Below are 22,897 nucleotides of genomic sequence, written 5' to 3'. Positions count from 1 at the left end.
TTGGCATGTATGATAGATGTTGGATTTTATAGAATAAAATATCATTTCAACAAACGAAGGGAACGCGGTTGCAGTAGTTTTCAGCTCTGGTCATGCACAGCTGTTATCTACAAAACAAAGAAATTTAAACACGTAAACGAATTTCCAAGTCAAACCATGCTTGATCTTGAATATATAAATATATCTCTCCATGTTGTTATATATAAACAAAGTGCAGAAGGAATTGGAAGCTGCCACAGATAATCTCTCTCTCTCTCTGCATTCCTAATTCCGCGAAAAGGTTTTTTAGGTGCTTGGCTTTTGTTGGGGGCAATGGGGAGGGTGCAGGGTTTTTTCTCTGCCACTGGAGTACTGCTCTTGCTACAACTGGGTGTTGTCATCGCTCAGAATTCCTCCACTTGGCTGACATTGTCCGGTAATCTCTCTACCTCTCGTTAGTTCCGAAGTCAGTCCGTCGAGTTCATGTTTGTCAATTCTGCGGAAACTACCCTGCTTTGTTTTCAGGAACTCTATTATACCTCGTTTTGCATTGAGGCAATTGTCTGCTTGCTTTGTTTCAATAGGGCAAATGGGAGAAAGTTTAGGGATTTTCCTGTTCCCCTTCTCTATAGCTTGTGGCTCTTGCCAAGGAAAGGGAATCTAGTTTCATTTATAATATTTGTTTTTCTAGATGTAAAATAACCTCATTTATTGTTATCCTATATGTTCTTTGGTTAGTTTCTTACTACTCATTGCAATGTGAGCAAGTATTTCCTCTGATTAACTTCTTTTGCTAGAGATCAAAGTGAATAATAGGGCTAGGTTCTTATATCCTTTTTAATCACAATCTTCTATTGAATATTCATTTTTGAGGAATCTTTTACCAAGTATTCTACACCTGAACAAGGATAGATATTCCATTTATGTTTCAACTTTGAATGTTTATGTGCTAAAGCTAAGTTATTTCCATGTGGCAGGTAATGCCCCTGCGATAGTAGCTAAGGGAGGTTTCTCAGGGTTATTTCCTGATTCCAGTTCCGATGCCTACAATTTTGTTCCTCTCACAAGTTCATCTGACACAATATTGTGGTGTGATGTACAATTGACCAAAGACGGTGTTGGAGTTTGTATACCAAATGTGAAGTTAGATAATTGCACTAATATTGCATATTTCTATCAGACCGGGCAAAGCGATTATCTTGTCAATGGCGTGAACACAACAGGCTGGTTTTCTGTGGATTATACCATGAACGACCTATCAAACGTTTCTTGTAAGTGCTAAAGGTTTTGCTTATTTTTGTCACATTTAACCATTATCACTGTGAATATCCTCAGAATTTAGAAAGTAGGAGCAGTTTTGATCATGTATTTTGCACAATGTAGTAAATGGTGGCTTTCACTCTAGTGTAGGATATCCTTTGTTCATTCAAAAGGAGATTATAAAGTCTGATTGTAGAAAAATAGTATTAGATTGGAGAATTATGCTTTCTGCAGTATAACTCTATCTTGGATCATGTTGTTAACTTATATCCCTGCAGTAATACAGGCAATTTATTCGCGAAGCGACGCATTTGACTCTAACAATTACGGCATACTTGCTGTTGAGGATGTGGCTAGAAATTTCAACCCCCCTGGCCTATGGTTGAACATACAGGTATGGCAAGGCTTCTAGACATTCATATGCACTCTTCCATGTGATGGTGACTATGCTTTAGTTGTTTTGATCTGAAATTTTGATGGTCATATTATGCAGCATGATATTTTCTATGCTCAACATAATTTAAGCATGACAACCTATGTGCTTGATGTGTCAAGGCGTGTTCCTGTGGACTATGTTTCCTCTCCAGAGCTGGCTTTCCTGAGCAGGATAGCACCAATGCTTAGCCGCAGCAATACAAAACTAATATTTCGTTTTCTTGACCAAAGTATATCTGAACCATCAACGGATCAAACATATGGTTCTCTGCTTAATAATCTTACGTTCATCAAGACATTTGCTTCTGGAATCCTTGTTCCAAAGAGTTTCATCTGGCCAGTAACAGCTGATAATTATATGCTACCTTATTCATCCCTTGTCTTGGATGCCCACAGAGCTGGGTTGGAAATTTATGCAGCAGATTTTGCAAACGATCACACCTTGAGCTACAACTATAGCTATGATCCGTTAGCTGAATACCTTGCTTTCATTGACAATGGTGTTTTCTCTGTTGATGGAGTAGTAACAGATTTTCCTGTAACTCCATCAGAAGCAAGAGGTACCTTTCCTGCTTTGTGTACGTTAAATTCTGCATTTATCGCCTGTGAATTACTCAGAATAAGTTGACAATTGTTGATTGGATTGCTTGTTGCCTGCTTTATTGGAACTAAATTCACTTATCGAATTGTAAATTCAGAAAAAAAATTCATGTCTTAAAATGAACAGCTTTAATCAATTAGTACAAGATTCCATATTTGATTTTTAGGTATATATTTATAGATAGTGTTAGCCTAATTAGTCCATCGTAATGTCAGTATTGCGCAGGAGATGAATTGTTTTAGCTTCATGCGAAAAATCATTGTTTAAAGTTGTCAAGATTATCGAAGAACATTGTAATCAATTTCTACAAAAACATGGAAGCTGGAAACAGTATGTTAGTATTTATAGTTGTAATCCTGAAGTATTGCTATTTTTCTATATAAAGATTCTTGTGAGATAAACAATGACTCAAACGAACTGCTCATGTTTGCTGAATTAACTTAAACCATCTTTTTAAATATGATCAACATTGTATGCTATATTCTCTTTGGACAGACTACAAGTCTTGTTTTCTTTTATATCTTACTGATGCCATTTCATTCCTTGCAGATTGTTTTTCTCATTTAAATATAAGTTCTATCAATCATGGTAAGCCGGCAATTATGTTTCTAGCTAGTCAGCTAGAAATAAGTTTTTTTTTTACTTAAATTCAGTTTATAGTATTTTCACTCTTTCTTTTCTTTTTTTTTGCTTTCCTGTTCTCAGGCACTCCATTGATTATCTCACACAACGGGGGCAGTGGAGACTACCCAGACTGTACTGATTTGGCCTATCAGAAAGCAGTGGATGGTGGTGTTAATTTCATTGATTGCCCTATCCAAGTTACACAAGATGGAATCGCTATATGCATGAGTTCTATAGACCTGGTAGCTGATACTACAGTCACTAATTCCCCCTTCGCTAATCGCTTTTCCAGTATCCCTGAGGTTCAAGATACTCAAGGAATTTTCACCTTCAATCTCACATGGGATGAAATTCAAATGAATTTGCAACGTAAGAGTTAATCTTCACGATCATTCATCAATATCTGTTTTAATGCTATATGATTCTAATTCAAAATAATATACTCCTCCTTTGTGTGTTGCAGCCAAAATTTCCAGCCCGGAGCTCAGATATTATTTAGTCAGAAATCCACGGTATGCTAATGCCGGAACCTTCATGAGATTATCTGATTTTCTATCTTTTGCCAAGGGCAAGCCTATTTCTGGAATCCTGATCAACATAGAGGTGAGAGAGAAAATCGAAAAAAACACAGAATCTAAACCAATCAAGATCAGATTTTGAAATCCTGCATGAATGAAGAATTACGTACAGCTGCCGTTTCAATCTAACAAATTTGTTACCTTGTCGGTCTGCAGCATGCAGCATTTATGGTCGAACAATTAGGCTATGGCGTGATTGATGCTGTCATCTCTGCCTTACAAGTTGCGGGATACGACAATCAGACTGCTCTTCAAGTTATGATCATGTCTACTAACAGCTCGGTTCTCATAGAATTCCAAGAGAAAACCAACTACACGCTGGTCTACCAAGTGGACGAGTCCATTCGCGGCGCAGATTCTTCGACATTAGCTGATATTAAGAAGTTCGCTGATGCTGTGGCCATCGACAGGCAATCCGTTTACCCTGAATCGGCTCAGTTCATAACGAAGCCAACAGACATTGTCCCCATGTTTCAGGCTGCAGGGCTTGCCGTTTACGTGTACGTGTTTCGCAACGAATTTGTAGCCCAGCCGTGGGACTTCTTCTCCGACGCAACCGTAGAGATCAATAGTTATGTCGAGGGGGTAAGAGTGGACGGCATCATCACCGATTTCCCAGCAACCGCTGCACGTTATAAAAGTATGCAGCATTCTTTGACATCCTTCTTCTATACCAATCAGGTTATGAAATGTGATTGTGAATCTTTGTTTATGCAGGAAACTCCTGTAGGAACATGGGGACTAATGCTCCAAGCTTCATGTCTCCTGTTCAAGGCGGCGCTTTGCTGCAACTTGTTGCCCCACAAGGAATGCCACCGGCACTGGCTCCAATGCCCGTCCTCAATGACTCAGATGTGGTGGAGCCGCCTCTTCCTCCCGTGTCCCCAAGGCATGCGCCGGCCCCCTCGGCTGTCACGGCATCTCCTCCTACGCAACCTTCAAGTGCACTGCAACTGATGGCTTCAATCTTCACCTCGTTAGCAACAATCCTCTCTGCTGCTATCCTTGCCTGAGTTTTGTTACATTTTGATGCTTCTCTGAGGCTAGCTATTCTTTTTGCATGATATTATGATAATTATTCTTGCTTTGTTGTTGGGTTTCAAAATTCAAACTCCTATTCATGCTAATGTATTACTTGTAAAGTATTCCGTAAATTAGTATGCATTTTTTGGTCAGAGCATTTTTCTAACTAGACAAATTTCATTCAAACAAGTAAAATTACCGGTCACAAATGAACTGACATCATCTTAGCAATAATTGAATCCCAATCTATCAAGTAACAATTCATACATATCTTCTTGACCTCTTGACATGGCGTGTACATAATGAAATCACTACAAGGATTGGTGACTCATCATCCATATCAATAAATTTGTGTAAATAGAGGAAGTTTCTGTTATAGAATAATTATTAATAGAAAATATTTATTTATTTTTTAATTATTAGAAAATATTTATTTGTATCCTAATATTATCGTCATCCTGGTAAATTTATTAAAAATGCATTCACTTACTATAGAGTTCTCACCATCTGGCAGGCTTTAGGTTAATCTATCCGGTGGAGAACTATATATTGAACACATCCGATTCCTTTAATTTTAATCTTCCGCAATTGGGTTTCTTCCGATGGCTGGATCGTCTCTGAAATCCTCGAGCTTTCCGGTGGTGGATGAGCAGAAGACTCCACTTCTTCCTCTCCATCAATCTCCACCGAGCTTTCACCACCGTTTCCGTTCGGTTCTCACGTTGAAGAGCCTCAGCATAGTCTCCGGCCCTGTATCATGCATGCTAATCTTCTTCTTCGTTGATGTCGGTGGCCGGCCGTTGTGCCGGAACATGCTCGCGGTGCTCTCGTGGGTGTTCCTGTGGTGGATGACAGAGGCCGTCCCGATGGCCGTCACCTCCATGGCACCGCTCTTCCTCTTCCCCATCTTCGGAATTTCTTCTGCCGACGAGGTGGCGAAGTTTTACATGGACGACATCATCGCCCTCGTGCTCGGAAGCTTCATAATTGTTCTGGCCGTCGAGCATTACAACATCCACCGTCGAGTTGCTCTAAATGTTACTTCGTTGTTCTGTGGCGATCCTCTCAACACGAAGCTGCTTCTACTGGGCATCTGCGGCACCACTGTCTTCATGAGCATGTGGATGCACAACACCGCCGCGGCCTTGATGATGATGCCGGTGGCCACTGGAGTACTGCAGCGGTTACCCGACGGCGACGAAGCGTGCCCGGAGGTGAAGCAGTTCAGCAAAGCGGTGGTACTCGGGGTCGTCTACTCTGCTACCATCGGAGGAATGGCAACCTTGACCGGCACGGGAGTAAACCTCATCTTGGCCGGAATGTGGGAGAGCTACTTCCCTGAGGCAGAGCAGATCAGCTTCAGCACATGGCTCTTCTTCGGATTCCCGCTGGCTCTGTTTATGTTCTTCGTCTTGTTGAGCATCCTCTGTTTCCTCTACTGCTCCAAGAATTCAGACAAGGAACTGTCGGCTTACCTGGACAGGAATCATCTGAGGAGGGAGCTTGAATTGTTAGGTCCTATGGCTTTTGCTGAGAGGATGATTCTGCTAATATTCGGCGTATGTTCTGATTAGATTAATTAGTTGATTAAAAAGAGTGAAATTAAATTTCTCTGACTATGTTTTTCTGCAGTTGCTTGTTGTGTTATGGATGACAAGGAGAATAACCAATGATGTTCCAGGATGGGGCTCCCTCTTCCATGGCCATGTTGGGGATGGCACTGTCAGCGTAAGAAGCCTAGTTTATTGAGAAAGTTTGAAATTGAGAGCGTTTAATTAACAACAATAGTTCAACAACAGGTGCTGATGGCAACCTTCTTGTTCATAATTCCGAGCAAAAAGAACCAGGGAGAAATGCTGATGGACTGGAGCAAGTGCAAGAAGCTTCCATGGAACATCATCCTCCTCCTCGGCGCCGGGTTCGCGATCGCCAGCGGCGTGAGGACCAGCGGCCTTACCGACGTCCTCTCAGCCGGCCTTGACTTCCTGAAAGGCGCTCCCTACTTGGCCATCACGCCGGTGGCGTGCCTGATCAGCGCTGCCATCACGGAGTTCACGTCCAACAACGCCACCACCACGCTGGTGCTCCCGCTACTGGTGGAGCTGGCTAAGACCATGAGGGTGCACCCTCTGCTGCTGATGGTGCCGGGGGCCATCGGGGCTCAGTTCTCGTTCCTGCTGCCGACAAGCACACCGCCGAACGTGGTGGGGTTCGCGACGGGGCGCATCAGGATCGAAGACATGATCAAGGCGGGCGCGGCGTTGAAGATCGCCGGCGTTGTGGCTTTGTCGTTGCTGATGCCGACGCTAGGTGAAGGCGGCTTCTCTTCTCCATCCTTCACTGATTTAATTACGTAGCTTGCTTGATTTCCAGATGTCTAATTTTTTTTTTTTGTTTGATGAAAGCAGGAGCATTTGTTTTCAAGACAAACAAGCAACCATAATCAATCGATGTCTCAGCGAAGAACAGAGATTTTCCTGCAATTGCTTTTCTTTGTTGGGAAGTTGGAATTCCGTGTCTAATATCAGTAATCAGTTCATGTTTTTAAGGCATCATTTTTATATAAAACCATTTTAAATATTTATACAGTCTGTTTTATCCGTTCACAGGATGGAAAGGCAAAATTAAGCCTTTCCTAAAATACAAGTCCTTGCAGTCAATGAGTCAATCCCTTCCGCTCGCCTCTGTCTTCTCTCCAACACAGGAACCCCAAAACATACCCAACTTATCTTCCGCACAAACACAACCGGGGACCACGTCCATTAGCGTGGTATTTCTTCTACCCAGATCATCGTTGGTACACCATAATCCCAGGTCTTTTAAGCCGACCACCTCACCAGTCTATTTACCCTTGGCTGAGACATTAATTACACGATGGACTGACAACCGTTGCGGTCTGCCGATAGTTTCGTAATTATTATTAAAGAGGAGGGTAATTTCCTGGATCGCCTCGAACCCTAATAAGTAAATTTAGTAAACCATCTCCCACTTCATACTTTCTCAATTCCGATCGCGTTCTCTGCTCTTCCAGCGATGCCGAGAAGGTGATGCCGTTTCCCTTTCGCGCCTATGATCGTATTCAATCGAAATATTGTGGCTGTCAACCTTTCTTCATCATTTTCTCTTTTTTGTTCTTTGATGCGTCTTCGAAGTGTTCTACTTTTTTTTCCCCTTGGATTAGATGGGTCTGCGCCTCGCTGAGAAAAGAATACAATCATGTTTTTGTTCTTTGTAGAATATTTAGGGTTAGGTATCTGGCTATTTGCTTTGATTTTGGAGGGTGATCAGATGATGTTGCTAGCTTTCTTGAAATTTCTAGGGTGTTTGGTTTGGTGTCCCGAATGTTCGTGGCATGATATGTGGACCATACATTTTTTTTTTTTTGCATGAAATGTTCGTCTTTGTGGGATAGGAGCTTTTCCAGGTGAAATCGTTCGATGCTCCCAATTTGATTGATATTGTAGTTTCTTGTGAAAAACTAAGCCTACTAAGTTGATTTTCCTTATTATACGATGGGCATTGTGTATTTTCTACAAGTTGCAATCTAATAGTTATTGCAGGAATTTAACCGTTAAGAGGCACAGCATATTTCAAACCATAAGTAGGAAAGGAGGATGATAATGGAGATGGGAATCAGAAGGTTGTCGAGTCAAACTTTGTTAAGGTCTGCATCTTTGTGGGATTAAATAACTTCTAGGTTTGGGATAAACCTGACACGGGACTCTTTCTCCACCCTTTACTAGGAGAGAAATCCAGGAATGGCACCGGCATAAAGCAGGAGCCTTTTACTATTTTGATGTTTTAAGTTGGTGAAAGGAGTTAAGATTATGTCTGAATCAGGGAGTTTGCTACAATATTGAGTTCCTTCCTGCAAGCCTCTTTTGGATTGATCCATTGTTATAATATGTTAGTCAATTGGTTACTTCGGGATTAGCTATGACTTGATGGGATAGGGGGCTCCTCTCGTAAAGATTAAAGTTTGTTGTTTGGTGGACATCATAACTAGTCATCTAGCCAGCGTTCAGCTATACAAGGGAGCTATTGTCAATACCAACAAAGGTGCACGATACTGGCATGCTCCTACCTCTGAGCATCCATTTACATCAATGTCCAACCATCATTTGGTCTAGTTTATCAGACACCAACTGACGCCAGTATGAAAATTTTCCTACTCATATTGGCAAGCTATCACAACATTGTTTCAGCATACTCATTGGAATTATTATTACCATTTAACATAAGTAAATGGGTTGAATACTTGTCAATTTTTGACCCTGGAAGTCTTCCAATTTTTCTGATTCATAAAGCATGATTAGCTTCTACTTATAAAGTTCTAAAGCAGAGTGATAGTTGACATAGTCTAAGTGTAAGGCTATAGAAAATTACCAATTTTAAAACGTAGCAGTTTTATGTTAGATTTTAGTTGATCTCATAGTGTCAATAACTAGGGAACTTAGATTTCTTTATTTATATGTATATTAATGTTTAACCATTTGCAATATTGCTGATTGGGGGTTACATTATGGGAATCCTAGCCAGTTGCAGGAAGGAACCTTCTACTAGTCATAGTGGGCTGTGAAGTTCAATATAGAATTTGGAACTAGTGTTTCATTTTAATCCTCCATAGTGATTTGTACTTGATTTTCACATTGTTGGTTAACTGTAGCTATTTCTCAGGCATGTGGTGTTGTGGTTTTCCATGTCTATTTTTAAGCTTTGAAGAATTAGGGTAGACAATCAGTGGATGCTGCGATTGTAACATATGCTTGACAGATGCTCTTTATTATTGGTGTATTGTGATTATTATATCCTAGTTAATTATGTTTCTTTCTATATGTAAGAAGCATCATGTCATAAGTTTGCTTACTAACACCTCAGCACTGTTGTAAATACAAATGGTGTATTTTTGTTCTTTCTTGAACACAGGGTTTTTTGCAAGTACTTTGCACGTGGAACATGCTTGAAGGGAGAGAGTTGCAATTTTTCACATGACTGGAGGCATCAACCTAACAAAGTAAGTTATCGCAATAGTTTATTCCTATGTTTTCCGTCTAATTTCTGGTCGTAAGGTGTTTAGTGCAATGATATAATCCTTTTCTCTGTGTTTGTGATTGCAGGTATGTACCTTTTATCAAAAGGGGCTCTGCAACTATGGCCCTAGTTGTAGATATAACCATGTCATAGTTTCTGGACATGAAACTTCTGTAGCAGTATCCTCAGAATCTTGCTCTCAAATAGAATCAAGTTCTTCTCAAGATGCTTTTCCATCAAGAGATTTAAGGAATCGAGACACCAGTCAAGCTTTTACTATTCCAACTGTTTTGGCAACTTCGAGCCAATCTCATACACCTCACGAAGGTGCGCAAAACCAGGCGATTAGTTCTAATGTGGATATCCATGTTTCTGCTCATAGCAGGCCATCTGATCTACCACTCTGTTCCTTTAACCATGTTGGTAGTTGTCCTCATGGTGAAAATTGTCATCGTATTCATGGAGAGTTGTGTTCTATTTGTGGTAAACATTGCTTGCATCCATTTCGACAAGAAGAAAGAGACAAACACATAGAGTCTTGCCAGAGAAACAAGGAGGTTCTTGAAACTTTGAAGTACAGTAAGGAAATAGAATGCAGTATTTGCTTAGAACGGGTACTCTCTAAACCCACAATTACTCAGCGGAAGTTTGGAATATTACCAGAGTGTGACCATCCATTCTGCATTGAATGCATTCGGAATTGGCGTAGTAACTCTCCGTCTTCTGGCATTGATTTGAATACTGCATTAAGAGCCTGCCCTGTTTGCAGGCAGCATTCATATTTTGTCATTCCCAGCACAACATGGTTCTCCACAAGTGAAGAAAAACAAGAGATTATTGATAACTACAAAAGGAAACTCAAGTATGCCAATTTGATTTATCTGCATGCATGTTCAATTTCATTCTTATTTGCATTGGTTGGGCATTTTTTGTTCATGAATATCATAATTTTCAAGCTTTTATGCTGGAGTTCCGTTTTTCTTTTCTTAATAGTCCTGTAAGTTCCCTTGTTTTCACTGCATAGGATTTTAAAAGTAAGTGAATGATAGAAGAACATGTTTCTGAAATTCATCTTAGCTTAATATTCTATTCTTATGTGGAAACATCCGTAGCAAAATTTTCTAGTTAAAGTTAGTTCATAGACTCATAACCTCAAAATCTACCTTGCCATATCATTGATAAAAGATAATTTTGGAATATTCCCAATTATTGTCAACAAAACCTACTCTACTCTAGTTATAGATCTGAACTACTAACAGTTACTCTGTATTCTACGGCACCCTTGTTTAGTTCCATATTATAGTTGTGGGCTATAGGGTTAGATGAGTGGGTTAGGTTTAAATTGAGTTTAAGAGCATTAGCCAAGTGCTTGAGCTTAACAAAGTTATGGGAGTTTTCTCGTTTGCTTAATATTTTTGTCCGTGACCTTGAAGTTAATTTGTAGGAGTCAATTTGGAATTTTGTCCAGTGTTTCCCAAGTTCCTAAAAATAAGCAGGCCTTGTTTTATGCAAATCAACCTTGAGTTCCTTGTTAGGTTACTTGCCCTTTAACCTCTTGACTATACTTTTTTCTAACTCTGTTGAAAGTTGCTGTCTACATCATTAGTTTCCATTTTATTTTTGGAAAAAATAGCAATAGAACTTTGCCTTAGAAGGAGCTTTATTATTCTTACTTCTGCTTAATTAATTTCTTTTAAAATTTCTCCATTGTTTTTGTACCATTGTTAGTTACATTTCCTTTGCAAATCTCATTATACAACCACAAATGAGTCTGATTAGCCTAACTGTGGAAACTGTCGTATATTTATGCTCTTCCTTTGGCAGGTCAATTGACTGCAAATATTTTGATTTTGGAAATGGAACTTGCCCCTTTGGAGCTATCTGCTTCTACAAGGTAATAACCCTTGATTATATTTTCTCTCACATTAGTGTTCAATGGATTGCTTTTGTTATCTTCAAAATTATTTGTTCCCAACAAAGCGTGGAACTTCTTGGTGTTTTTTCTGTGATCCCATGTTTGCAATTCATTGCATACAAAAAAAGGTCAACACATTTTACAACAGAAAGCTTAGTAAACTTGTGAATTCTATGTTTAGTAAACAAAGATGGAAAGCAATGTGCAATCAAGTCTGCAGAATGATGATTAATGACTTATTGAGAGTTTTCTAAGTTGTTGGATCATGTCTTAGGTATACATTTTTTTTTTCAAAATTGCAAATCTGTACATGCAAAACTATGAATTCTTATTGTTTAAAGACCTTTTAGAATCTAAAATTTTCAGGGTAAACACATAATTTTTTTAAAACATGATGCAAAACTCAATATATGTTGTCTACGGATACTCAATGTAAAGTTGATCAGCCTAAGCTTTTATGCACAATACTGTTGTGATGTTCATCCTGTCCTTATCCTGCATCTTGCTCCCGTTGTGATGTTTTGTAGCTTTGGATGTCAGTGTCAGTGTTTGAGTTGGTTTGGTGACTTTGGTTCATATACCACCATGGGTTTGAGGACAACAATCTGTCTTTTATGCTTGAGTTTTGATTTGTTAAACCAAACTAAGATATTAAATACCACATTCAGAGTTGTTTTTATTTCTAACATTTTACTTTTTGGTATCATTTTTTAAATTTGATTGGCTGACCACTTCTCCAGTTAAGGAATGGATCGGCCTAATACATTTATATTTGAACACATGGTATTTTTGGCTCTTGCTGCAATACCATTTCTATTAGCAAACTGAAAATTCTTGCATAACTACTAATTGTTGCTGATAAATTCTAATTTAACATTAGGAGTGTCATTCCTACTTACATACGAACAACTGAAAATTCTATGTAGCTACTCTTACATATATTTCCATTGCATGTCAGATGTTAGATTAGTTAATCAGGTGCACTGATGAGATTTTTTTCTATGTTGGAACATATTAACATGAAGATTCATCATCATTTACTTTATATCTTGCATTTCTTTTATGTTCCTTACGCAAGACCAGAAATTTATTTAGTGGCAAGCAAATTGTTGAATGATTATGTATTCTGATTTTTTTTCCAACTATGATTAAATTGGGCTTATAGGTATTCACTTTTTCAGCATACTATTCGACCAAATGCAAGTAGGCGGAATCCTGATAGATCTAACAGAGATAGGCCTCGTCCATACAGGTCTAGACAACTAGTGGAGGAAGTGGACCGACTTGTCGCAAACTATGAGTTAGCTAACCTTGCTTCCATGTTAGATCTTGATGAGGAATTGGAGGATCTAGCTAATGATGATGATCTTGGCGATTTATTAGCAATGAGTTTCTTTCTTATGCACATGGATGAAGAAGGAACAAGTGATGAAGATATTTAGCCCCATTGTGCATCCTTCGTGTTTAGTCACGGAGTAGGGTTTGTCCATGAGTTCATGTTCAAATCCAGTGGCACCCCATTTGTTACCTATTTTGAGCAATAGCTATTCCTGGATGATTTATGATGTGCTGCTATATGCCTTGTTTCGCAACAATCAGCACACTCTGAAAAAGAATTTAGATGTGAGAATTACTTCACCTCTGCGCTGCTATAAAAAGCTTGTGGCTGGGATGTATTTTCATGTCATGTAGTGATAATTATATGCTTTATAATCTCCGATTATACATGATTATTTGTAATTCTTGTGTACTTTTTCAGTGCACAGGACCTTTGTTAGATTGCTTGCCGTTTACCAACTAAGCATTGCTACATGGCATACACTTAATCTAATACATAAAAATATGTTTGGTTGCTTCCAACATGTTCATGCCTAATATTTTATTTCCGTTCACCTTTAATTGTTGGTGTCATTGTGCTTAAATTTCTTAGAATATATGGCATAATTACCACGTTAATTATCCATCTAATAAATTAATGATAATCACTAATAGTAGATGTTGGCATATATGGGGTGTTTTGATTATCTTTGAGATGATCGGTATAGTTCTATGGAAGTTTTATGTTGGTCACTAGATAAATCAGGAAATGCACGCGACGGTTTGTCCATATCCGTTGGTTATAAAAAATATTTTTTATTTGAAGGAAATTTTTTTTACAAATCTAACTGGGATTTTGAATAGGTGGGTGTTTACTTTTTCTTTTCTTTTTTTTAAAGCATATATGGGGTGCTGTCATATAGAAGTTTGGAATTGAAATTTAATGTGTTTGAACAGGTCTTTTCTCATGTTGATTTATCTTTTTTCATGTTAACTTGGGAACAGAATGACGAGAGAAACATTTTGTTTTTACACATGACATACAACGTGTTTCAAGTATTTATTTTTTATAAACGCCCTTTCGAACCAAATTTATATTTAAAACTTAGGTGAAAAAACAGAAAAGAAATCTTCAATCGGCATCTAAAAATCCTACTATCTCCGCTTTTTTTTTTCACTAGAAACAAGATTTATTACCTCGTGAAGAAAACTCTGAAAAAACACCTGAAGTCCACTGCTATTTGAGGGTTATCGCACCCCGAACATCTTCCAATATTGGATTTTTTTTTTTTCCCGCATCAGGCATGCATCAGCAAGGCACGCATGCATACAGTCTCTCGAGCGTTCACAAATTAATTCAATACTATAACATACTAGATATTTTTTTTCACGATAACCTTGAGATATTAGACTGTTAGGTCATCTGTTAATATTTTTGAATTTATTCGGGTGATCTAGAGAAAATTAATGTTAGAGCATCTCCAATAAAAAATATTTGAAGGAGATATTTTTTTAAATATCCCTTCTTTCAAATTTCTCTTATTGTGAGGGATATTTGAGAAGTAATTGGAAATTATCGGGTATAAAGTTGTGCCCTATGATTTCCTCTTGTGGGGTCTATTAAAATAGTGGGCTATCCATTTTTTTAATTTAATTAAATTGGAAAAAAAAAACAAACGAACGTTTAAAAAAACTAAAAAATAAACAAAATCCAACGTTTGAAAAAACAAGCATTGGCATAAAAATCAGAAACATTAAAAAAATAAATAAAAAATAAACGCTATAAAATAAAATCAACGTTTATTTGTTTTTTTGGAACATTGATTAAATATTTAATTTATAAGATATTTGATTGTGAAGGTGAAGACATTTAAGAGTTAGATATTTGATGGGTGAAATCTATAAATATTTGGATGGTGAGAAATTTCATTATGAGATTTGAAATATTTGAATAGTACAATATTTGAAAAGTGATGTGGAAGTGGAAACCACAAATATTTGGGAGAAATATTCTCAATCATTGTGGATGCCCTTAAACTAAAATGATCATTTCTTGATTAGTCAGCTTTTATATATATATGTTTTGTACAACCGTGGGCCGCATCCTATGTGAATCACCTAACATAGCTAAAACTTTTTTTTATTCCCCTCTCTCTTTTGCATGTAATTATCTTCTCTCTCCTATATACAAGTTTCTCTTCTGCCTGTAAAGTGTTGTTTTTTTTTCAAAATAGCACAAACGTGTTGTTATTTTGAAAAAAATGACACTGCACGATGCTGTTTTTTTCACCTCGCGATGTTTTTTGTTGTTTTGAAAAAAGCACCCACGGTGCTATTTTTTTCACCGTTCAAAAATAGCACCACGTTGTTGTTTTTTTTCAAAACAACATCATGTTGGTGCTATTTTGAAATGTTTTGAAAAAAAAAATAGTACCGTGTTGGTGTTGTTTTTTTAAAACAGCATCACTTTATATGTACGAGAGAAAAAAAAAAATTACATATAGATATAGATAAGAGAGGGAAATAAAAAAAATCAATTTTAATCGTATCACATGATGTCATCCAAGATATATATATATATATATTTTAAATTATCTATAATGATTAAAATGATATTTTCATAATTTTCGTTAGAATATATAATATAATAAACTATGACTGCATATTCTAGTGAGAATGAACTGGATCTTTGTCATTTAATTCATGAGCAGTTGAATGAACTCGATCATTGTCATGAATTCATGAGTAGTTGGATGGTTTTACCTTCTTTCGTTATAATATTAGGATATCTATATCAGTTATCTTATTTAAAAATTTTATTTTTAATTTTAAATAGGATAATTAAAAAAACTTTTTCAATTATCTTATTCATTTTCTAAATTTAACATTTATGACAAGTATCTAAATTTAAAAAATGAATTTCATTCCCTAATATTATAGAGGAAAGAGAAAAAATAGAAAAATTGATATATTATATAATAAAAAATGGATATCGAAATTTAATAAAATAATTTTTTTTTATCTTAAATTATACCTTTTGGATAAGAAATTAAAATTGGTATGAATATCCTTAGAATTAGATTTGAGACGAACAATATTGAGACAATGATAACACAACTAAAAGGATGAATAAATAATGTTCAATTTCAAAAGTTCATTTATTTATTTATTTTATTGTTATTATTGTTTGGAACATGTGTTCAATTTTTACGATTTAACTAATCTTGAGACACGACTGATTCAATTTGATAAAAGTTCCATAGGGTAAATCACGGAAGTATTATAATAAATCAGTGGTAGCGAACCTTTGAGACTTTCACTGTCCCCGAAAGACTATACAATGCTGAATCGATACTTCAATTGTGAAGTACTTTTTCTACTATGGATATTTCAGTCCACGTTTACTTAACCTAAATTTTTTCACTACCAATAATAGTGAGACTAATAATATTGCATTCCGGGACAAATTTTGAGACGAACTTATAAAAATCTTTCGTTGCAAAATATTTTGGGACGAATTCTGGGATGAAAAAATTTTCATCCCAAAAATCTTGTTGGCAACTTTTGGAACGAAAAATTTTTCGTTGCAAATTTGACAACAAATTTTGGGACGAAATTGGTGACGAAAAATATTTTCGGCCCCAAATTTGTCGCCAAATTGTAAACCATTTTGAAACAAATATATGTTTTGTTGCAAATTTAGCAACTAATTTGGGGACGAATAAGGTGACGAATTATTTTTTTTGTTGCCAAGTTTGTCCCTAATTTGACTACAAAATTTTGCAATGAATTATATTTTCGTTGCCAAATTCTGAAACTTTTGCAACGAATATTTTTTTGTTGCAAAATTTACGACAAATTTGGCAACGAAAATCGAATTTAATTTGCAACAAAATAATTTTTGTTCCAAATTTCGTCCCAAAATCTGGGACGAATCTGTGGATCAAACATATTTAGTTTCGTGATTTTTTTAACACGAATATGACCTAATTTGGGGTTAAAAAATCACTAAACTAAATATATTAGGTTAAAAATCGGGATTAGGATATTTTTATGATGAGAATAAAATCAAGAATCCATAGAAACTTATTTCATAGACATCTCTAGGTCAATTTTTAGGTCCTCCAAATGATTTTTTTAAAATTTTTTAAATCTGGGACGAATTCTTGGATTCATCCTAGATTTGGGGACGAATTTTTGAATTCGTCCCAGATTTTGGGACGAATCCAGAAATTCATCCTAGATTTTAAAAAATTAAATAAAAAAATAAAAAAAAACATTCGGAGGGCCTAAAAATTGACCTAAGGATGTCGGAATTTCATGAAATAAGTTTCTATGGGTTCCTAATTTTCTAATGATCATAAAAATATTCTAATCCTGATTTTTAACCAAAGATATTTTTAGTTTTGTGATTTTTTAACACGAATATGACCTAATTTGGGGTTAAAAAATCACTAAACTAAATATATTAGGTTAAAAATTGGGATTAGAATATTTTTATGATTAATAAAATTAGAAATCCATAAAAACTTATTTCATGAAATTCCGACATCCCTAGGTCAATTTTTAGGCCCTTCGAATGTTTTTTATTTTTTTATTTAATTTTTTTAAATCTAGGATGAATTTATGGATTCGTCTCAAAATCTGGGACAAATCCAAAAATTCATCCCCAAATCTGGGATGAATCCAAGATTCGTTCCAGATTTAAAAAATTTTAAAAAAATCATTCGGAGAGCCTAAAAATTGACCTAGAGATGTCGGAAATTTATGAAATAAGTTTCTATGGATTCCTAATTTTCTAGTGATTATAAAAATATCCTAATCTAGGTTTTTAACCAAATATATTTAGTGTCGTGATTTTTAACCCTAATTACACCTAATTGAAGGTTAAAAATATCACTACACTTAATATATTTGGTCAAAATTATGAATACGGATATTTTTTACGATCAAGAGAATGATACGACACTCATAAACTCTTGTTTCATGAAATTCTGACATCAGTAGGTATATATTTTAATTTTAGGCACATTCAAACATGCGTTGAATGTTAGCACAATTAATTAATAGTAAACTATCTATGTTTCACTAAATATGGAAATAGAGATATCAAAATTTATGAAAAAAATTTCTATGCGTTCGTATTTTTCTCGTCATCATAAAAATATCGTAATCCTGAATTTTAACCTAATATATAGAGTGTAGTGATTTTTTAAACATGAATTAGGTCACATTTAGATGCATAAAAAATTGACATAGGGATGTCAAAATTTCATAAAACAAGTTTTTACGGATTTCTAATTTTCTAGTGATCATAAAAATATCCTAATCTTGATTTTTAACCAAACATATTTAGTTTCGTTATTTTTTTAACACGAATATGACCTAATTTGGGGTTAAAAAATCACAAAACTAAATATATTAGGTTAAAAATTGGAATTAGGATATTTTTATGATGAGGATAAAATTAGGAATCCATAGAAACTTATTTCATGAATTTCCGATATCTCTAGGTCAAATTTTAGACCCTTCAAATGATTTTTCTTTTAATTTTTTTTTTAAATCTAGGACGAATCTTGGATTCGTCCCAGATTTGGGGACGAATTCCTGGATTTGTCCCAGATTTTGGAACGTATCCAGAAATTCATCCCGGATTTAAAAAAAAATTAAAAAAAAAACATTCGGAGACACAAAAAATTGACCTAGGGATGTTGGAATTTCATGAAACAAGTTTTTATAGATTTTTAATTTTCTAGTGATCATAAAAATATTCTAATCCCATTTTTAACCAAACATATTTAGTTTTGTGATTTTTTTAACATGAAATGACCTAATTTGGGGTTAAAAAATCACTAAACTAAATATATTAGGTTAAAAATCAAAATTAGGATATTGTTATAGTGAGGATAAAATAAGGAATCCATAGAAACTTATTTCATAAATTTCCTACATCTCTAGGTCAATTTTTAGGTCCTCCAAATGATTTTTCATTTTATTTTAATTTTTTTAAATCTGGGACGAATCTTGGATTCGTCCCAGATTTGGGGACGAATTCTTGGATTCGTTCTAGATTTTGGGACGAATCCAGAAATTCGTCCTAGATTTAAAAAATAAAAATAAAAAAACATTCGGAGGGTCTAAAAATTGACCTAGGGATGTTAGAATTTCATGAAACAAGTTTCTTTAGATTCCTAATTTTCTAGTGATCAAAAAAATATCACAATCTTGATTTTTAACCAAAGATATTTAGTTTTGTGATTTTTTTAAACATGAATATGACCTAATTTAGGGTTAAAAAATCACTAAACTAAATATATTAGGTTAAAAATCAGAATTAGGATATTTTTTTGATCATTAGAAAATTAGGAATCAATAGAAACTTGTTTCATGAAATTCCGACATCCCTAAGTCATTTTTTAGTCCCTTCAAATGTTTTTTAATTTTTTTAAAATTTTTAAATCTGGGATGAATTTCTGGATTTGCCCCAAAATCTGGGACGAATCCAGGAATTCACCCCCAAATCTGGGACGAATCCGATTTGTCCCAGATTAAAAAAAATTAAAATAAAAAATAAAAAACATTCGGAGGGCCTAAAAATTAGCCTAGGAATGTCGGAATTTCATGAAACAAGTTTCTATGGATTCCTAATTTTCTAGTGATCATAAAAATATCCTAATCCTGATTTTTAACCAAACATATTTAGTTTCGTGATTTTTTTAACACGAATATAACCTAATTTGGGGTTAAAAAATCACTAAACTAAATATATTAGGTTAAAAATAGGGATTAGGATATTTTTACGATGAGAATAAAATTAGGAATCCATAGAAACTTATTTCATGAATTTTTGACATCTCTAGGTCAATTTTTCGGCCCTCCGAATGATTTTTCTTCTTCTTTTTTTAAATTTTTTAAAATCTGGGATGAATTCCTGGATTCATCCCAGATTTTGGGACGAATCCAGAAATTCGTCACAGATTTAAAAATTTTTTAAAAAAACATTCGGAGGGCCTAAAAATTCACCTAGGGATGTCGGAATTTCATGAAAAAAGTTCCTATGAATTCCTAATTTTCTAGTGATCATAAAAAAAATTCTAATCTTGATTTTTAACCAAAGATGTTTAGTTTTGTGATTTTTTTAACATGAATATAACCTAATTTGGGTTAAAAAAATCACGAAACTAAATATATTTGGCTAAAAATCGGGATTAAGATATTTTTATGATGAGGATAAAACTACAAATCCATAAAAATTTATTTCATGAAATTTCGACATCCCTAAGTCAACTTTTAGGCCCTCCTAAATGATTTTCTTTTATCTAGCTACTACAAATTGAGGCTAAGACATCACCACTAAAGTGTTATTTTTGACCATATAAATGTTGCATTATACCTAAGGTAACGTTTTTCATTCTATCTTATCATGTCCTGTCATGTTAGATATAATGTAACGCTTTTGTCATTTTATGCAACACTTTCTTAAATTATTGTGATATATACCAAAGGCAATGCTTGTCTATATGCAACACTTTTTTTTCCAGCGACAACACTTTTTTTTTTGTTACTCTTAGGCAATTGCAACACTTTTTTCTATTAATAGCAACACTTTTTACAATTGTTTTAACCCAATAATACAACACTTTCTTCATTAAATGCATCACTTTTTATTAAATTTTTCACCTCTTATACACATCACTTATTGATACATATGCAACACTAGATTTATGATTTATTTTTAAAATGTAGCACTTTTACCCGTTAACAGTAACACTTATTTTTTTACCAATATATTATTGATATTACAATTTTACTATCCAATCAAACACATTTGTACAAAATATAACCATTATATTGAAAAAATTATATCACACTATATTCTGATTAAAAATTTTACAAAACCCCAACAACTAACATCTAAAAATAAACATAAGTCATCAATTAATGTTGAACCCCGGGTAGCTTCTGGAGTATGCAAACTGATCGTCGAGGCTAGTGTTCGACACTATCTCCGTAAACGATATTGCTCCGCTACGGTGCTTAACGGATTGTTGCAATTCGTTCCCAAGATACAACGACGACGAACGTCTCGAAATCGTAGCACTCCGACTTCCGAGACCAGTGAACCTTCTAGTAGACTTCTTAGACTCTTGAATGCACAAGATGAGATGAATGCTTGAGGAAGAGAAGAGAGGATTGAGTGAATTGAGTGAATTTTCCATCATCTGGAGGGTTCTATTTATACTGAAAGAAGAAGTTGATTGTCCTTTGGGTGAGTGGATGTGTTCCTTGGGCTGGATCGATCTAGATCATCCATTCTAAAGGGTTGTAACCCTTCACCAAGCCCACTTCAATCTCATCCATCAGATCTGAGGAGTTGTGACCCTCAGATCCCGCCTATTGTCATCGGCCATCGGATCTGGATCAATTGATTCAATGCTTCAGATCAAGTCTCATCCCAGGCCGTCAGATCGTTACTCTTTGCGATCCAACGCTCTAGATCGCATCACAAGCGATTCATCATACCTATTTGATCAACGTTGATCAACGGTAGCCATCCATTCCCTAAGTCAACTGTCCAGTTATCTCCCTTTGCCCACGAGGGTGCAAAGTGCGCCTGCAAAGCGCTCATTGCGCACGTGGCGGGTGGCGGGCTCACAGGTGCGAGCACCTGCTCGCCCCTAGCTAAGGGGTAACCTGTCCTTTTATTTTTGTGTTAACTCCATTAACACATCTTCATTAATAAGTAGAGAATACACATCGAGAAGTTCCGATGTGGGACTATTCTCCCATGCACTTTATTAATAAATAATAAATGTTATTTTGGGCTGACTTTAAACATTAATTTTTCATTCACCCTTAATCGGTTTTGAGCAAATTAATAGTCTAAATCTATCTACGCGAATCGTATATTTCAATTTTGAAGTCAATTACGACTTTCAATAATTGATGGCTTCTTTCCTCTAAATCATTTTGGTCCATTTAAGGCCCCAATATCCAACAATCCCCCACATGAATGGAAATTAATGCAATGCGTGTATGCATGCTGACATTTTACAAGAGTCCAATCGATAAGTCACTGCATCGGGAGAAGTAGCTTGTGGCTTTGAACCTTCCGTAGTGAAATGCTATCGAGTATACTAGACTGCGCAGTGAACGTGATGTCTTGAACTGCTCAGCTGTTGGTGTATACGGAGACAATAACACCCACACAGAGATCTATCTCACCTACTTTAGGTTCTCATGGTTGGTTCCGTTTCGGCCATGGATACCATCTTGGATTCATGAGTGTTTCATTGAAGCGGCCTGTCTTCACACTCACATAGGTGACACTTCTATCAAGAGTATCTTACCATACTCCACCTTATCAGGTATAGAAGTCACTAAAAGCATAAGCTTAACCTCACTACATGAGGTAGGGCAGCACAAATTCATCCTAGGATTGGGATAGAGATAAAATATCTCATGTGCTATAACACAACTTCTGTAACTTTGTTGTCCCATTGAACCAAGATTTTAGGATCTCCAGTCAACAAGGTTGGGTTACCGCTACAGTCATTTTTAGTTGTAGATTTTTAATCTCATTCCTCTTGATGAGCAGTATACTTGATCTCGACTCAACCCCTTCGTTAGAGGATCTGCCAAATTATCTTTGGACTTAACATAGTCGATTGCAATCACTCCATTCGAGATCAACTGCCTAATGGTATTATGTCTACGACGTATATGTCGTGACTTCCCATTATACATATTACTCTGTGCCCTTCCAATTGCCGATTGACTATCACAGTGGATTAGTACGGCAGGCACAGGTTTCATCCAGCTCGGAATATCTTCCAAGAAATTTCGCAGCCATTCAGCTTCCTCAGCTGCTTTGTCTAGTGCTATAAACTCGGATTCCATAGTTGACCGAGCAATGCAAGTCTGCTTAGTGGATTTCCAAGATACTGCTCCCCCACCGATCATGAATACATATCCACTAGTGGATTTGGAGTCTTTTGTATCTGATATCCAATTAGCATCACAATATCCTTCCAACACAGCGGGATATTTTCCATAATGTAATCCATAGTTCATAGTATATTTCAAATATCTGAGAACTCGCATCAATGCTTTCCAATGAGTGTCGTTTGGATT

General features: G+C 35.8%; 3 protein-coding genes across 3 annotated transcripts; all 3 read left to right on the top strand.

Annotated features, from left to right (window-relative positions):
- Positions 1-225: 225 nt before the first annotated feature.
- On the top strand, positions 226-4,652 carry LOC122030098 (glycerophosphodiester phosphodiesterase GDPDL4-like). Its single transcript, XM_042589255.1, has 9 exons — positions 226-415; positions 957-1,250; positions 1,518-1,633; positions 1,733-2,234; positions 2,825-2,863; positions 2,981-3,268; positions 3,363-3,502; positions 3,634-4,117; positions 4,195-4,652. The coding sequence occupies exons 1-9, from the start codon at positions 313-315 to the stop codon at positions 4,488-4,490; spliced, it is 2,262 nt and encodes a 753-aa protein (XP_042445189.1). The 5' UTR covers positions 226-312; the 3' UTR covers positions 4,491-4,652.
- Positions 4,319-10,341, top strand: LOC122030099 (tonoplast dicarboxylate transporter-like). Its single transcript, XM_042589256.1, has 6 exons — positions 4,319-4,453; positions 5,015-6,059; positions 6,133-6,228; positions 6,300-6,810; positions 6,909-9,514; positions 9,618-10,341. Exons 2-5 carry the CDS (start codon positions 5,103-5,105, stop codon positions 6,941-6,943), a joined length of 1,599 nt encoding a protein of 532 aa, XP_042445190.1. The 5' UTR covers positions 4,319-4,453; positions 5,015-5,102; the 3' UTR covers positions 6,944-9,514; positions 9,618-10,341.
- On the top strand, positions 7,534-12,888 carry LOC122030386 (E3 ubiquitin-protein ligase makorin-like). Its single transcript, XM_042589592.1, has 5 exons — positions 7,534-7,544; positions 9,427-9,514; positions 9,618-10,393; positions 11,356-11,425; positions 12,628-12,888. Exons 1-5 carry the CDS (start codon positions 7,534-7,536, stop codon positions 12,886-12,888), a joined length of 1,206 nt encoding a protein of 401 aa, XP_042445526.1.
- Positions 12,889-22,897: the final 10,009 nt, after the last annotated feature.

The sequence above is a fragment of the Zingiber officinale genome, chromosome 10B, assembly GCF_018446385.1.
Source record: "Zingiber officinale cultivar Zhangliang chromosome 10B, Zo_v1.1, whole genome shotgun sequence".
Lineage (NCBI taxonomy): Eukaryota > Viridiplantae > Streptophyta > Magnoliopsida > Zingiberales > Zingiberaceae > Zingiber > Zingiber officinale.
This window is presented reverse-complemented; position numbering and strand designations above follow the sequence as displayed.

Bases quoted from the DNA above. Each gene is read 5' to 3' on its own strand.
- LOC122030098 (XM_042589255.1), top strand. From the start codon at position 313: ATGGGGAGGGTGCAGGGTTTTTTCTCTGCCACTGGAGTACTGCTCTTG. The intron at 2,235-2,824 runs GTACCTTTCCTG...CATTCCTTGCAG, and splicing joins AACTCCATCAGAAGCAAGAG to ATTGTTTTTCTCATTTAAAT. The intron at 3,503-3,633 runs GTGAGAGAGAAA...GTCGGTCTGCAG, and splicing joins GAATCCTGATCAACATAGAG to CATGCAGCATTTATGGTCGA.
- LOC122030099 (XM_042589256.1), top strand. From the start codon at position 5,103: ATGGCTGGATCGTCTCTGAAATCCTCGAGCTTTCCGGTGGTGGATGAG. The intron at 6,229-6,299 runs GTAAGAAGCCTA...GTTCAACAACAG, and splicing joins TTGGGGATGGCACTGTCAGC to GTGCTGATGGCAACCTTCTT. The intron at 6,811-6,908 runs GTGAAGGCGGCT...TGATGAAAGCAG, and splicing joins GTTGCTGATGCCGACGCTAG to GAGCATTTGTTTTCAAGACA.
- LOC122030386 (XM_042589592.1), top strand. The intron at 10,394-11,355 runs GTATGCCAATTT...TTCCTTTGGCAG, and splicing joins AACTACAAAAGGAAACTCAA to GTCAATTGACTGCAAATATT. The intron at 11,426-12,627 runs GTAATAACCCTT...TCACTTTTTCAG, and splicing joins GAGCTATCTGCTTCTACAAG to CATACTATTCGACCAAATGC.